The 17,763-nt window shown below is 42.0% G+C and overlaps 1 protein-coding gene across 1 annotated transcript in view; it reads left to right on the forward strand.

Annotated features, from left to right (window-relative positions):
- The first annotated feature begins 225 nt into the window (after positions 1 to 225).
- The window catches only part of LOC115470365 (serine/threonine-protein phosphatase 2B catalytic subunit beta isoform-like), a 137,404-nt gene continuing 119,866 nt past the window's right edge, over positions 226 to 17,763 (forward strand). Inside the window, 3 exon segments of the mRNA XM_030203467.1 lie at positions 226 to 465; positions 13,492 to 13,692; positions 17,181 to 17,305. Coding sequence (XP_030059327.1) covers positions 417 to 465; positions 13,492 to 13,692; positions 17,181 to 17,305 — 375 coding nt within the window. The 5' untranslated portion in view covers positions 226 to 416.

Genomic DNA, 17,763 nt, shown 5'->3' on the forward strand with positions numbered 1-17,763 from the left:
TATTTGCCCTGTTCTAGCTACCAGGCTACAATCCCGTTGCTCATCATCTAGTAAAAAGGAAGAAAAGCTCCCTTTCTTATCTCATCAATAATACACAGATTACAATCTGCCTGTAAACCCCACAATATGCCCGAATCAAATATGGCGGCGAGCCCCTCCCGCCTGCCGGTCAGGTGTTTAATCAGTGGGCACCGCGTGGTGCACGCCGGTCCCCCTCCCCACAGAGTTAGGTTGCAGCCGCCATGTTACTCTCCGTTTCAGTACGGCGCTCCCTGGCCCCTGACTCCTAAGCCGCTGCGGAAGTGGGAGCAGCGCCGGCCGGGGAGCACACAGCGTTGCAGTGAAACCGCCGCCATCCACCCTTACACCGCTGCTGTAGTTTGCACTTACTCCGGCGACTTGGTGCCACCCGCAGAATGTCCGACAAGGACGGCAAACACAGCACAGTTGATCGGGCGATAAAAAGTAAGTCTTTTTCGATACTATCGTATCCTTGCGCCGGAGCCGGACCTTCTTCCGCTTCTGGACCTGGCAATAGGTTTGAATATCACCCATTCTAGTATCCCTCCGCCGGGATCGGGTGTACTTCCGCCTCTGTGTCATCATGAGCGGGCGGAGTGTTGGCCACGCAACTTGTCTGCTGGGGCCGGGTGTGTTTCCTTGCTTGGATGATAGACGAGCATATTATTAATGCTAGTCAATATCTGGGAACCAGGTGTATATCTGCCAATGCCAACGAATCTTTATCGTCATAATTGTTCTCAAACCTTTGTTACTTGTGGCTGGCTTTAGGGTAACTAGTAGTTTTCACGTTTTACTGGTAAAGCTGATTTGGCCCTGAATTTACACCACTTGGTAAAGTTCATACATACATAGGGTTACCATTTTTTGTCGTTCCACTGGAATATGCTTTCTGGAAAAAAGAAAGTGCAGCTATCAGTATATTTCTTTACCTGCTTTGTTTTTCATCACTATATTCCTTTTGTTTGCTTCTGTCTGTATATTTTTCCACCCGTTGTCCAGTTTTTTTGATAAGCATCTTCTATAACACTGTGGACATGTATTTCTTTAGTCTAGTTAAACTTATGAACTTCAGACTTGCCATCCTGGGTCAGATGAATCATGCTTCATTGTTTCCAGTGCCCTGTCTCTTGTGGTGGCTAGCAGGTCACTAGGAAGTACTGTTGACCATTTCCTGATGTGGGAGGAGGTATAGCAGTGCCTGCCTTGTTAATAAATGTCAATGAACTTGACCAACCCAACCCATCTTTGCATGATATCTGTGTATCTGTCTACAGAATCATTACCCTGGAAATTATTCAGTAGGATTTAATTTGGTGGGAAGTCTCCTATCTGGTTAAATCCCATTGGGCAGTTCTGCCACAGCTATTCATTGGTGCTTAACCAGATAATGCTGCTGAATATTAGCACAGAATGCCATGGCACTATCAGGTTCCCAGAGTAGGACAATATAAATAGTCTTGACTTAGACCAGTACTGTGTCAGTTATTAAGTGGGATCCCTTAGGAAAAGGAAGATGGGCCATTTGGCCTTTATCTGCCGTCATACATCTATGTTTCTAACAGTGTGTTTTAAGCCTGTAAAACTCCCTTAATTCCTGAAGTGTATTTCTGTAGTTTGGCCAGCAGGTGGTGTGTGTTTGTTTTCAAGCTGCTGCAGAACCAAGGCTGTTCTCTCCTCCTCCCCCACCTCGTTTAAGCCTTTTGGAAAGGTAGTCTGCAGTATACTTTCAAAGTTGTTGTTCTGATTTGCCCAGGAGCTCAATTTTATTTGGAGTGTACTGGCCTTTGCCCCAGTTTCAGCCTGGGAGAAGAGAGAGAGCTCTTTGCTGAAGCCCTGTAAAACAGTTATATTTGATAACTGGTGAGCAGCTATATGTCCTGATCTCCCCAGGTACTAGTTAGATAGTAAACATTTAGTTAGTGTTATAATTTATCCATATTTCAGTCACTTGTTACTGTTTGCTGATTGCACTTTTTTGTTCATTATTCTAATTTTACAGGCAATAAACGTTCCTTTCTGTTTATCACCTCTGCCTGTCTGGACTGATTAAGAATCCTGGTGGTTTGTGTGTTGGATCTGTGAGTTTTTTCTGGGAACTGTGGGACCACTGGGAGTGTGGCCTCCAGTAACCTAGAAATCATCATTGGGATAATTGGAGAGTGGGAGACTTGCCCAGAGTCGCTGGTGACCCAGTCGGTGGAAGGAGGATGCTAGTGTAGAGCACAAATGGCAGGTGGACCTGAGCTGTGCTGGGGATAGACCCTCTTAAGTGGCTGCAGGGTAGCCCCAAGTGGGTGACCTACATGTTTCATGACACTCCCTATTTAAAGCATCCCAAAATTCCATAAAATTAACAGCTGATTCTAAAAGATTTTGTTAAACCTACGTCTGGACCAAAACAATTGCAGCATAAAATGTATTGTACTTTCTGGGATCTTGCCAGGTATTTGTGACCTGGATTAGCCACTGTTGGAAACAGGATGTTAGGCTTGATGGACCTTTGGTCTGTCCCAGTATGGCAATACTTATGTACCCCACATTAGCCCTTTGTGCTTGCTCTTTAAATTATATTGAGTTGTTTTATTAATTCTGATGTATGCTTTTATTATGATGTCTTGTACTTTACACCCCTTTTTCAAAATTATGAGCATATAGAAGAAGAATAGATAAATACCTAAAGTTGATGGGGGAAGGAGTTTTCATGTGGGCTTTTACATAAGTTACACCTGTTTACCTGCATAAATTGTTTTGAAAATTGCCCTTAGGGGGGTAATTTTATTAACATATTTTCCAGATGTAAAGTATGTTTTGCTTGGGGGAAATTGTAAAATTGCACAGGTGTGTATACACTCTTACTAGTATTACATATCTACAAGAACCCTTTTACTCTGGTGGCATTCAGACAAGGCTGGAACAGAGTTGCAAGGTATGAGCCTAGAATAGATACATATAGTTGTAGCTGCTATGGAGAGGCGTCACTTTATGTGAGAGCATTTGTGTGCTATGGGAGGCAGTTTGCCATTTCCCACAACAGCCCGAGTAGAGTGTAAGCATTTGCAGTCAAAGTAAGCAGTTGGTGTGTGTGCCTTCACAGCAGAAGGTAAATATAAATTACCTGCAAAGACTGCACTTGTTGGGAATTGTTTTCTGTGGTACAGTAAAGATCCATTTTGTTACATTTTTAATTGTAATAGAACAAACAATACAATTTTTTGAATTTTATGAACTGCTTAAGTGTGGCATTTTGGTAATCGTTTGTTTTTTTCCCCAGTTTTTAAATAGAGGTCTTTCTCCTCTATTCAGTTTGTTTTATATTGTACGCTGCTTTGATAAGAATTCAATATCAAATAAAGGTGAACTATGAACTACCTATAGTTGAATACCTTATGTGATGTTTGTTTTGTATTGATCTTTTGTAAATCACAATTTAGTCAATTGGAGTAGATCTCAAGCGAGGGCAAATCATAAAGTAATACACAAATCCCAACGCTCTCCACAATTCTTTTGTAAGCCACATTGAACCTGAGCTTTCTTGGGAAAATGCGGGGTAGAAATGTCATAATAAATAAATTTAAATCATGGGAATAACATTCGTGACTACAACCTTTTCCCAAGAGCCATCAGTGGCAACTTGTTTCACATGAGCCACAACTCATGGCTTGCTTTTATCTTCATCAGCTCTTTGTTAACCACATCACTAAGAGTTACTTTTTAATCCTAACAAACTGTAAAACTCACATTTTTTATAACTTTGTAAAGTTTTATATAAAAGTGATAGTCCGATGTTTTAGACACTTAATAATGCAAGCTATCAACATGGACTGTGTTTCATCATTGTGTCAGTATTGGTCCTACAAAATAACAATAAATCAGTTATATTATACGCTATAGCTAATACCACTACACATATTACAAAACTATGAAGCCTTATATGACTTAAAGCAACATAACTCATGTTGGCATTTGCTACGCCTCTCTTCTTAGAATCTGCTCTATCATCAAATACGCCACCAGCATGAGAGATGCTAACAACTGAATCATCTGGTGACTCAAATCTAGTCAGAAGACGGAAAACTGGTGATGTCTTAACTGATGCTCAATCCATTTTTAAATTTAGCCCCTCAGGTGCCATAGTTTGGAGCGTGAAAATCCAGTGTTCTTTATAACTTAAAATTTGGCTGAAATTACCACCCTCGCATCCCAAGACTATTTTATCAATAACTCTCCATTTAATATCCAATAATGTATGCTGTTTTTGTAACCAGCGGGCAACTAATGGAGCTGATGTTATTTCATTCTTTTTCTTAGACTTATGTTCATTAAATGTACTTTTATTGTCGAATAGAACACCCTACATATCAGCTGGCAGGGGCACTCGATCATGTTGATCACATTATCAGAGTCTCAATTTGTATGTCTTGCATTTATCAAATCTACAGTGATGGGATGAGACCAGGATAAGCCTTTTAAAGTTAAATCACACCACTGGCAATGTAGACACTTTTTTAATGTCCCTCTATTGTGACATCAAAATTGGGATGATTTGTGTGTCTATATGATATTTCGCCAGTCGTCTTACTACACTAATATGCTATTTACCGGTATATCCTGAAAGCATTGATGTAAAGACAAGACTGACCAACTTTAAATAATAGCCCTACTACCTGCTGTGTGGAAACACTGCCACCAATTTATCTTTGTCATTTTGTGCTTTGTATTGTAATAAAGCTTTCCTATTTGCTTATTGCTTGCATATTTGGCACGCAAATAAACTTTTCTCAGAACTACTACTATAAATCATTTCTATAGCGCTACCAGTTGTACACAGCGCTTTACAATTGAACATGAAGAAGACAGTCCCTGCTCAAAAGAGCTTACAATCTAAATCAGGACAAACAGACAGGACCAAAAAGGAGAAGGGAAGGACAGACAAAAGGACACATAAGGATAAGATAAGTTACAAGTCAGTAAGATCTGATATTGGATAATCTGTTACTATGAATCTTTGCCACAGTTCACCTGCATGTAAAGAAAATTCACTTTCAGCGGAACATATTGGTCTTTTCTCAAAAATTGACTTGTTGGCAAACGTGCCCAAAGATTATATGGATGAAAACTCTGGAAATGTAAAAATATATTTCTAGCAACAGATTACTTATATAGAGTTATCAATAATTCAGAACCATATTCATAAATATGAACATCTAGAAAATCAATTGCTTTATTATATATTAATGTAAATTGTAAATGGGGTGTACGATTGTTAAGCCACTTACGAAACTGCAGTAAAGTCTCAGTTCTGCCTTCCCACATCAACAAAATGTTGTCCAAAAATATTTTCTAAATGTGACTTGTTTGAATCAATGAGAGGTAAATAGATGATAGTAGCTAAAACTTCTAATTGTTGAATCATAGTGTATAAAGATGCTAAAATACTATTGGATGTTGTTACAGATCGTAATTCTCTCAAAAGATGAGTAGTGTCCTGTATGTAAGATTTTAACAGAGCCGATGAAGATAAAGGCAAGCCACGAATTGTGAAACAAATTGCCACTGTTAGCTCGTGGAAAAAAGTTGTAACCACAAATGTTAACTATTTGAATGATTTAAATTGTGGAGACTGTTGGAATTACTGTATAGATCTTTTGGACATGGTTATGATTTTGCGTGTTAAGGTATGGGATGCTGAGGATCTGTTTGTCCTTATTCCTATTTATCCACCCTTAGCCCATAAACAACAGGAGTATTTTTGTATATTTGGAGTTAGTTTTAGGAGCCAATTTTATAAAGGCACACACATATAAAGCAACTACTTTGAAAATTTATAGGCACTCACTGTGTGGTGCTTTCATCATGCAAGATTTATAGGAGGTAGGGAAAAAGCATATTCTGTATAGATTTCTTTTCTCTTTGACTTGTTTTGCTTTATTAAGTTTTAGGTTGTGATTTTTTTTTTTGCTCTTTTTTTCTCACCCTCTTTTCCTGGCTTCCTCCCTCTAGTCTCTCCCTGTTTCTTCTATTTATTTATTTTGCTGCATTTGTATCCCATATTTTCCCACCTATTTGCAGGCTCAATGTGGCTTACATTATGTTGCATTGGCATCATCATTAACAGAGTAAGAGGTTCAGCATATTATTACAATTAGTGTGCAAGAATATCAGGTAAATAAGGTAAATAAAAGATAAATACATAACATATAAATGAGAGCAAGGTAAGATATACTCTTTGCTGGAACATCCTAAAATTGACTCTGTAACAAGCTGCTTACCGGATGGACAAGGATTTGACAGTTTTGCCAACAGGAATGGGTAGGCAAAGGCGCAAAAAAGGAGAAATAACAACTGCGCATGGCGGAGGGCAAGATGGATGGCAGGTCTCTACAGGGAGGACAGCTGTTCTCAGCGGACCAACTACTGCAACTGACCGCGGCGATTGAGAAAGCGATTGAACCTAAAATAGGGTGATTATCCGAACAATTCACGAACTTTGACACCCTCCTATCGGATATAACTAACATACCGGGGAACTAGAACAGAGGGTCTCGCAGTTGGAGGACGCAGCTCCCCTTGCCGCGGAGGCACTCTGCACTCTCACTACCAAAGTACAAGACCTGACAGCTAAAATTGACGACCTTGAGAATCGCTCACGAAGGGCCAACTAGTGGATTGTCGGGCTGCCAGAGACGGTGGGGGACGCTGTCCTGTCCTCAGCATTGGAGCGTTGGCTAGCGGCAAAATTTGCATTGTCTGATCATGCAGGGCCTTTGTGCCTGGAGCAAGTACACCACATGGGCCAGAAACAAGATGGCTGACAGACCCCACGGGCAGTCATACTGAAAATTCACAACTATATCCACAAAGTGGAAATATTGCGAGGGTAGAGATTGAAAAGAGAAACACTGAAATACGATGGATGTACCATCCGCATCTTCCAAGATTATTCGTCATCACTACAGGAGTGGCGAAAACAGTTTATGCCAATATGCCACCACTTACATGACAAAAATGTTAGATTTTTTTTTACTCTATCCAGCGATCTTAAAGGTGCAACATAATGGCAGGCTTTTGACAACATTGGAGATGCACAGGAGTTTGTACCTGGATTAAATGCTGGGCACGCAGCTTAGGGTTACCATATGGCTCCAGAAAAAGGAGGACGGATTGAGCAATGGAAGTAAAACCCGGCTGGCTCAACTACTTCCATTGAAAGCAATGGAAGTAAAACCCGGCTGGCTCAATCCGTCCTCCTTTTTCTGGAGCCATATGGTAACCCTAAGGTTAGCTCATGGACAGAACAGCAGATCACAAACACACTTGTACAATCGCTAAATGCTAGGACCTGCACGGAAGTGCTGAACATGGTATTGAAACAAGGATGTTCCACCATTGCTGAGTATTGCTAAGGGGGCGTGGGCGGGGCCTCAGGCATTTCCAGAGGTTTACACGGGAAGGGGTAAGAAGAGGTTGGGGGTGGAAGGGGGAGGGATCCATGGGATGGATGGGGATGGAATGATGGGAGTTAAGCGGTTTTGTCTGAGAGGGTTGGAATGCTCAGGGAAATGCATGCATTTATTGTATGAATCACCTGGCTTTGTAAATGTTAACTGTCCCAAGGGGAGGTTGGGCGCCTCGGGGAGGGCAAATGAAGGTGCGATGTTGAAGTCTCCCTTTCTAGAACATCCTGGCTAACATGATGGGGAACCCAGTACATATAGTCTCATGGAATGTGTGTGAAATCACTTCCCCTGCCAAAAGAGCTAAAATATCAGCCCTGAAGCGCCACAAAGCGGATGTAGCATGCTTGCAAGAGGCTTACAGTGGAAGAGCATAAAAAATTGCAACGTCAATGAGTGGGAGAGGTCCATTGCTCCCCAGCGTTGAGACGTAGGGGAGATGTGGCCATTTTGATACGGAGGTCGTTGGCGTGCCAGGCTCAGCTGTTGTTGTTTAAGGAAGCAGAAGGCAGATATTTAGGCCTTAAATTGAACTTGCAGGGAAAGGAGGTACTGCTTGTGATGGTATATGTGCCAGTGGTGTTTGATAAAACCTTTTACCCCTGGCTGACGTCTTATTGCCAAAGATATCCAGGTCTGCCCATAATGCTGGCTGGAGATATGACTCTCATATTTGTTCCTTGCATGGATAGATCTGGCCCTTCAGACAGGGGTTCTGGGGCCCCTCGGTGTTGGAGTCACTTTGCACCAATTTAAATCTGGTGGATTCCTGGAGGCTGTTGCACTCTGAAGACAAGGATTTTACCCATGTCTCGTGAGCACACCAGACATCCTCATGCCTAGACTATATATTTACCTTGCAATAGCTGATGTCACAGGTCCTTGCGGCCCAGAGGAGATGTCTGACCATACATTGACATGGGTAGACCTGGAGGCCGCGCCTTACTTTTAGCAGAGGCCAGGTTGGTGTTTCCCGGCCTACTTATTCTCCTCTTACGATTTCACCAAATACTTAACATGCCAAATGGCAGAAGTTCGATACCTCGAATACAAAACACAGAGATGACCCTTACCGTTTTGACCCACGGCTAAGGCAGTCCTTCGTGGGGATATGATAGCGTATGTAAGTGCATGCAATCGCCAAATTGCGCAGGGCATGATGGCCCTGGAACGGAAAGTGAGGGCCATTAGACGTAGTTCTGCCCGCAGACCAACTGCCTTGCTGCTCAATTCGCTTGTAGCAACCAAGACAGCCTTAAATAGCCTGTTACACGAGCGTACAACGAGAACACTAATGTACCGAAATTATAGTCTATATAAACATGGGGAAAAGGCTGGAAAGCTCCTGGCACGAATAGTGAAAGGGGTCAGGAAATCACATTTTATTTCAGCATTACGCAACCCCAAGGGCCATATCTCCACTAGATTGGAGGATGTAGCAGATATTCAATATAAACACTTTGCCACTTTATATGAATCAGAGACCTCCCCCTTAGACTTGCATACAGTCATACAGCAATATCTTCAGGCCTTGGGAATGCCTAAGCTCACAGAGGAGACCTCGCAGTTCCTCAACCAGCCATTGACAGCCAAGGAGGTACAAAAGGCTATAAGGGCTTTAAAACTATTCTCAGCCCCTGGGGAGATGGATTTACAGGTGAATTCTATAAAATGATGCAGTCTCAGATCCTGGGCCCACTATTGGATTTTTATACCGCTGTTGTAGAGGAAAAGAAGCTTCCTTTACATACCATCACTGCACTAATTAGTCTTATACCGAAGCCGGGGCGGGATTTGGTTCTGCCTGGCTCCTACCGCCCGATCTCGTTGATCAACGTGGACGTCAAACTGCTGTCAAGGATCTTGGCAGATTGGCTGGCGCCCTTGCTACCTGATTTGGTAGCAGTTGATTAGGTCGGTTTTGTGCGGGGACGACAGTCGGTGGTCATCGTGCACAGATTGGCCATGTTGGAAGGGCGCAGAACTGAAACACTGAGTGTAGTGGCGAGCCTGGACGCAGAGCGTGCCTTTGATCGTGTGTTGTGGTCCTTCATGTTTGAGACACTACTTTGGGTGGGTCTCCAGAGCTGGTTCGTGGGGGCCATCCACGCACTGTACGAATGTCCTCGGGTGGCAATATTGGTCAATGGCATTAAGACAGCGGAGTTCGCTATCGGCCGAGGAACAAGGCAGGGTTGTCCTTTGTCCCCGCTGATGTTCCTCCTTTCGCTGGAATCACTTTTGTGTATGATTCGGGCAAGTAATAGAATACATGGACTGCAAATCCGGGGCCAGGGTGTCAAAGTTTTAGCTTACGCAGACGGTCTTCTGCTTATACTGAGTGAGCCCCAAAGCGCGCTCTCCCATCTACTTTGGTTGATAGGAGACTATGGCAGACTTTCGGGCTTTAAACTAAACCTGTCAATCTCTTGCTCTGCTGCTGCCAATGACTATTTCATCCCAATGGAGGGGGCAGTTTCCTTTGAATGGGCCTCTCACCACTTTAAGTATCCAGGGGTCACTATTCCAGATGATTTGAGTAAGCTATATGAGATGAATGTCCTCCCATTGTTGGCACAAACTAGAACGTAGTTGCAATTTTGGGACGCCTGCCCAAACAGTAGCATGTTCCATGAGACATATATGAGATGGTTAACTAACACACACACGTACTCTGCAACAGAGGTGGAAACACTGTGGTCACCCACAGTGCATATCAGCTGGCTGATACATACAATTCCAAGAAAACCAGACCCTGTGTTGTCATAACCCCATTTTGCTTTCAGCAAGAGCAGCTTGGCGGTGGTTGTGCAGGTGCCATAGGTTTTCAGCAGCATCCACCCCGTTTATGGCCCTGTTCCGCAACCCGGACTTCCCAGTGGGGATTTCCTCGCCTGCGTTCAGGCGCTGGAGAGGGCTGGGAATCCTCTACCTGTTTTAGCTATTGACTGAGGACGGGAAACTGAAATCTTTCGATGCACTGCAGTGGGCTTATGCACTGCCGCCCGCAGATCTTTTTGCTTATACACAACTACAACATTATGCTGCAACGTTGCATTGGGCTAATCTATGTGAGCATGTACAAGACACCTTAAACACAGCGCTCACTTTGGGGTCTTGCAATACAGTGCTCCTGAGGTACCATCATAGATATCTGTTAGACTCCACAGAAGATTTAGACTATAAGACACTGGCGAGAAAATGGACAGAGGAACTACAAGTGGATTTGACGGAGGAGCAATTCAGAGCGCACGTTTCAAGAATAATGCACAGTACCCCGTTTGTGAGGTATAAAGAGCTGCAGTACAAATTCGCCTTGCTCATGTATATTTCCCCAGCTCATGCGCATAGAGCGACCTTTGGGTCTTCAGGAGCCTGCCCTAAATGCAAACAAGAGGCAGCTACACTCAACCATATGTTCTGGACCTGTCCTCAGATCCTACAATTTTGGATGCAGATACTGAAAGAACTACACCGGTATGAAGGCTGCAGAGTAGACGGGCAACTCCTACTTTTGTTTGGTAATTATGAACACTCTAGGCCGCCGCGTCCAGGATTTCACAGTTCCTACAAAGAGCTATCCTCATAGGGAAAAGAGTGATTTTACTGTGCTGGCAAGACACCCCCGCACCGACAGTGAGCATGTGGTACACCCACTTGATAGAGTTGGTAAAGCTGGAGCGCTGTGGAATCAGGGATATATCCTCAACGAGGGGAGTCCACTTTCAGCAGACCTGGGAGTGCTTCTGGGACACATTGCAACTCGCAGCACGTAGTAGACACTCGAATCACTAGAATTTGTTCTTGCCAGAGTGTTTCACTTATTGCTTGGACCAATATGCGTAGAACTTAAGAAGGAAGGGCGGGGGGATGGAGGGAAGGGGGGAAGTACATATGTTGAAAAGGTTTATTCTCCTGTATGGTATATTGTGTTCGGTGCCAATTAAAAGTGATTTCAACATAAAGATTATTTACCGAACTAGAGCTGCCACATTTTGATGAAAATGGCCATTCAGGCAGACTTTGGGGCAATGGTTGCACTATGAAAGCTACTGTCTTTCTTTATGGGAACAGGAAGAACGTTTGAAAATATGAGCAGTAAATACAGGTACCACTTCTCAGAATGGCTTTCCTGATGTTCCTCCTTTCCCTGATTCTGGTTTTTATTTGTATTTACATATTCACACACACTCCAGTTTTATTTGATACACTTCTAGATCAAAAATATGTCAGTGTGGTTTACAAATGGAAATATAAGAAAAAGGGTGAGGAGGAGGAGAAAATAGAAATAGAGGGAGGCCTAGGTTATAATAAATGTTTGCAAAATATAATAATATTAGACATAATAAAAAATATAGCACAAAAGGCAGGGCATGACAGTTATAAGATGGGACAAGACAAAGCTGGAGATCGCATAGCCCAAAAGAATAAAAATTAACTTAGGAAGGGCTGTCCAAACAAGTAGGGTTTTAAATTAGTTTGAAATTTTATAAGTGACTTCTCCAAGCTAATGTTCAAAGGTAAGCAGTTCCAGAGTGTTGGGACCATCACGCTGAAACAAGAATTTCTGGTGTAGTCCAAACAAAGTTGAAGACAGGAGGGTACAATCGTAAGATTTTGATGTGAGGAGTGAATGGTTCGGGTTGGTGTGTACAATATAAACATATTGAAAAGGAAAGAGCAATCCAGTGTAATAAATCAAATGAGCAAAGGTGAGTATTTGGAAAGATATTGACAAGAGACAGGGAGCTAATGTTCCTTTACCAACAGATGGATAATATGGTCATAATTTTGGTATTGTAGAGTAATTTGACAGCGGTATTTTGAATTAACTGTAGTAGATTGTTGTGGGGGGGGGGGGGGCAGTTAAGTGGTCCTATCTCAAGGGCACGCACTTTGCCGCTTAATGTAAAGCCTCTTCTTTATTTCCAGTTGTCTGTCTTAACATACTGTAGTCTCCAAGGAGCAGGGGTTGTTTCTTATACTTTTCTATAAACTGCTGCATATGCCTGGTAGCACTGTAAAATGATGATAATCCTCTGAAGCAGAGTAAAGGCACTGAGCATTGGTAGAAGCTATGGGTCAACGTGAGAGAAGTGTAGCATCATTTTCTGCATGTATATTATGAGGCCCTTTTACTAAACCATACTAGGCAATTAACTGAATTGTATAAAAGTAGCTAAAATTGCACACGACCAATTTATGTATGCAATTTAATTGAATAACAAGCCAATCAGCGCAGATAATTGGGCCCTATCAATTATCGGTGCTAATTGGCTTCAATTAGAAATGATGCATGTAAATTTAGTCACCGAGATCTGTGCATAAAAATTACATATGGGTCCAAAAAGGGGGTGCGACCATGGGAGGGTCATGAGTGGAGCAGGGGTGTGTCTTTAATTTGCACGCACTGTTATAGAATAAAGGGGATCTGTGCCTAATGTAGGCTTGGGGATTTACACCAAGGTTTCATTTGTGTAAATGGTCATGCCTAAATGTAGTTATAGTACCTGGCGCTAAGCGCTATTCTTTAAATGGCACTTAACTTTGAGTGCCATTTATAGAATAATGCTTTTTATAGAACCAGTTTTTTAAGGTGCTATTTATAGAATTTAGTCCTTAACGCATTTGTACACTAGCAGTTACCACATGTTAAGGGGCTATGCAGTATTTTTGCAGTTGAGCATGCAGTAAACCATGTGTCAAGTGCTTTTTGTGTTGGTTGTGTGTCATGGATGGAGAATAGGCATGGAAAGCATTTTGCAATTAGTGCCGCAAATAGTGTGTGCTAATCACCACTTTTGAGTTAGCATGGGACCACTTACCGCCTCGTAAGTAAGAGGTGCTAAGTGCTTCCAAGTTTACTGCGGTTTAGTAAAAGGGCCTCTGTGTAGTATTACAGGGTAATTTAAAAACACACTGAAAACACAGTTTCGATTCCTGCTTCAGAAAGAATTTTTAATTGTAATAGCCTATAAAGGATGCTGATACATTTGTCTTTTGCCCATTTTAGATGTCCCCTTCCCGCCAACTCATCGATTGATGTTTGACGAGGTCTTTGATTCAGACGGGAAGCCCAGGGTAGATATTTTGAAGAATCACTTAATTAAGGAAGGCCGGGTAGAAGAAGAAATTGCACTTAGAATTATTGAGGAGGGAGCTGCAATCCTCCGGAGAGAGAAGACAATCATAGAAGTGGAAGCTCCAATCACAGGTGACACTTCAACTCTCATTGTCTTGTACAGCATATTTTGATGGACTGCTTTATTTCAAAGGCCTACTGTGATTGTTGGCATTATTGTAATCTGTGGGGTGGCTGTACTGTTTGTGGTCCGATATGGGCTTTGTTACTGAGGTAAGTGAGGATTCTGTTGAACTAGATGATGACTTTTCAAAGCCACATTTGATTTCTTAGGGACCTATTTACCAAACTACATAAGGAGGGTAATTCTATAAAGAAAGCACTAATATATATGCAGCAAGAGCGTGTGTAAATGACCAGAATACCAGCATATGTATGCTTACATGTGTATAAATGCAGGATATCCAGCTGCAGGGTGTTTAACTATGCACATGTCTTTGATAGTGCCTGGTTTGCAGGTGGGTATTCACATGAATCCAGAATTTTATTCCAGCTCTGTGGCTGGTGTAAGTACTCACCTAAATGCCTACTTGTGTATATACCCAGTTAAGCTAGTATTGTGTAAAGGAAAGTAGGTGCCTACTTTCCTTTATAGAATAGGTTTAAATTAGTCATCACGTTACAGAATTACCTTCTAGGTGTTTAGCATGTGTTAAGTTGGTGCTTCTTAACTATTAGTGCATGCTAATTGCCATATTAAACACCTACCCCCTAATTCTGTACAACTCGCCAAAAATTGTGTTCGCTAATTTGGGCGTGTGCTGAATTTGCTAATTAGCTCCAATAATTGGCTTTTTAACAAGCGGTTATTGGTACTAAGTTAATTGAATTTTACATGCGTAAATTTAGGCACAGGATCCCTACAATTTGAAAAGGGGGCACAGAAATGGGCAGAATGGGGGTGTCCCTAAAATTAACACATGTTATAGAATAACGGGGATACGTGCATTTGCACATTTCAATTGGTGCAAATGGTCAAGCCTAAAGTTAGGCATGTTTCCCGGTTGTAAATGCTACTTTATAATCCATGCCTAACTTTAAGCGTGGCTTATAGAATAGCTGATTTTTTTTGTGCCATACAGTGGTGGAAATAAGTATTTGATCCCTTGCTGATTTTGTAAGTTTGCCCACTGACAAAGACATGAGCAGCCCATAATTGAAGGGTAGGTTATTGGTAACAGTGAGAGATAGCACATCACAAATTAAATCCGAAAAATCACATTGTGGAAAGTATATGAATTTATTTGCATTCTGCAGAGGGAAATAAGTATTTGATCCCCCACCAACCAGTAAGAGATCTGGCCCCTACAGACCAGGTAGATGCTCCAAATCAACTCGTTACCTGCATGACAGACAGCTGTCGGCAATGGTCACCTGTATGAAAGACACCTGTCCACAGACTCAGTGAATCAGTCAGACTCTAACCTCTACAAAATGGCCAAGAGCAAGGAGCTGTCTAAGGATGTCAGGGACAAGATCATACACCTGCACAAGGCTGGAATGGGCTACAAAACCATCAGTAAGACGCTGGGCGAGAAGGAGACAACTGTTGGTGCCATAGTAAGAAAATGGAAGAAGTACAAAATGACTGTCAATCGACAAAGATCTGGGGCTCCACGCAAAATCTCACCTCGTGGGGTATCCTTGATCATGAGGAAGGTTAGAAATCAGCCTACAACTACAAGGGGGGAACTTGTCAATGATCTCAAGGCAGCTGGGACCACTGTCACCACGAAAACCATTGGTAACACATTACGACATAACGGATTGCAATCCTGCAGTGCCCGCAAGGTCCCCCTGCTCCGGAAGGCACATGTGACGGCCCGTCTGAAGTTTGCCAGTGAACACCTGGATGATGCCGAGAGTGATTGGGAGAAGGTGCTGTGGTCAGATGAGACAAAAATTGAGCTCTTTGGCATGAACTCAACTCGCCGTGTTTGGAGGAAGAGAAATGCTGCCTATGACCCAAAGAACACCGTCCCCACTGTCAAGCATGGAGGTGGAAATGTTATGTTTTGGGGGTGTTTCTCTGCTAAGGGCACAGGACTACTTCACCGCATCAATGGGAGAATGGATGGGGCCATGTACCGTACAATTCTGAGTGACAACCTCCTTCCCTCCGCCAGGGCCTTAAAAATGGGTCGTGGCTGGGTCTTCCAGCACGACAATGACCCAAAACATACAGCCAAGGCAACAAAGGAGTGGCTCAGGAAGAAGCACATTAGGATCATGGAGTGGCCTAGCCAGTCACCAGACCTTAATCCCATTGAAAACTTATGGAGGGAGCTGAAGCTGCGAGTTGCCAAGCGACAGCCCAGAACTCTTAATGATTTAGAGATGATCTGCAAAGAGGAGTGGACCAAAATTCCTCCTGACATGTGTGCAAACCTCATCATCAACTACAGAAGACGTCTGACCGCTGTGCTTGCCAACAAGGGTTTTGCCACCAAGTATTAGGTCTTGTTTGCCAGAGGGATTAAATACTTATTTCCCTCTGCAGAATGCAAATAAATTCATATACTTTCCACAATGTGATTTTCCGGATTTAATTTGTGATGTGCTATCTCTCACTGTTACCAATAACCTACCCTTCAATTATGGGCTGCTCATGTCTTTGTCAGTGGGCAAACTTACAAAATCAGCAAGGGATCAAATACTTATTTCCACCACTGTATATAGAATCTAGCCCCAAATGGGGAAATTCTGTTAGGGGCTTGAAATGGGTTAGGTTTTTATTTTGGTGCATGGCAGATAATGTGGAACAGTCTACGCCTCCAGATGTGTGGTTTACTACATTCCTCGTTAGTAGCTATGAGGCTCAGTTTCAAAGCACATAAACATACAAAGTTACATATTTTTCTATGTAACTTTGTAAGTAGACATGGGGAAAATCACTGTTTATTATTAGGGGTAACCAGCATGGAATCTTGCTATTTTTCTAGGATCCCACTTTTCTAGGATTGGCCACTGTTAGGATACTGTACTTGATGGACCTTTTGGTTTTACTCTGTATGGCAATTCTTAAGTACATCTGTTCCCCCATATAAAACTGCATAACTGTTTTATCTAGATTGCTGGGTATTCCCCCATCAGTTCATGCATGGAGTTTTGCAGTTGATGGGGGTAATTTTATAAAATCATTTTCACTTATTTGTGGCCACATATACAAGTATATAGTCTGTTATAAAATCCAACTGGTGCAGAAGTATGTTCATGGACACATGATGGTGCATACTTTGCCGGTAGACTTATAGAGGGGCGGAGTTTGAGCAGATCATGGGCAGAATTTGCAAGTACACATGTAGGGTATAAAATATACTAATTTACATATGTACTTAAATAATCCTTTATACCCACTCATGAGATGTGATTTCTGATGCTTATGCTAGTCTTTTATCAAGACACATAGGTGCCTACATGTATTTTAAAATATCACCTAAGTTCATGCCTAGTTGTCTTGTTAATGCAAATTTGATGCAGGACCCTAGTGTCAGTTAGTAAATAGGCCTTTGTGAGTTGTATCATGTTTGTGCATCTAAGTCTTGCCCTTCTCATTGCAGTGTGTGGAGACATCCATGGCCAGTTCTTCGATCTCATGAAGTTATTTGAAGTGGGTGGTACACCTGCAAACACAAGATACCTCTTCCTTGGTGACTATGTAGACCGAGGTTATTTTAGTATAGAGGTAAATGTTTAAATTAACATTCTGGTTTAACTCAAACTGTTCAAAGAATTTTACTGATGGTTTTATAGCTCTGCTATAGACAGAGTGATAGCTACCCAGATATACAAAAACAAGAAGGAAAATATCACAAACAAAAGATAATTATAAAAATTAAAATGCAAACTGTTGTATTATTCTAGGAAAAGCCTGCAAATAACATAAAAGAGCATACATAATGAAGCTATTTGGAATCTCTCTTATGCATTCATATGTATGCACATAAAACATATTTTCATATGGTTATGGTTATATGAATGCTTTATGTGCAAATGTCCTCATTCATATGTATGCACAAAAAAAAAACATTTTCATATCCAATAGCAATAAAAATAGGTCTCAGATTTCTTTCCAGGAGCCTATAGTGCTGTAAAGTGTGGTGAACTAAAACACCAAAATAGATGCTGTGCCACCTTCTTCCT

The sequence above is a fragment of the Microcaecilia unicolor genome, chromosome 5, assembly GCF_901765095.1.
Source record: "Microcaecilia unicolor chromosome 5, aMicUni1.1, whole genome shotgun sequence".
NCBI lineage: Eukaryota > Metazoa > Chordata > Amphibia > Gymnophiona > Siphonopidae > Microcaecilia > Microcaecilia unicolor.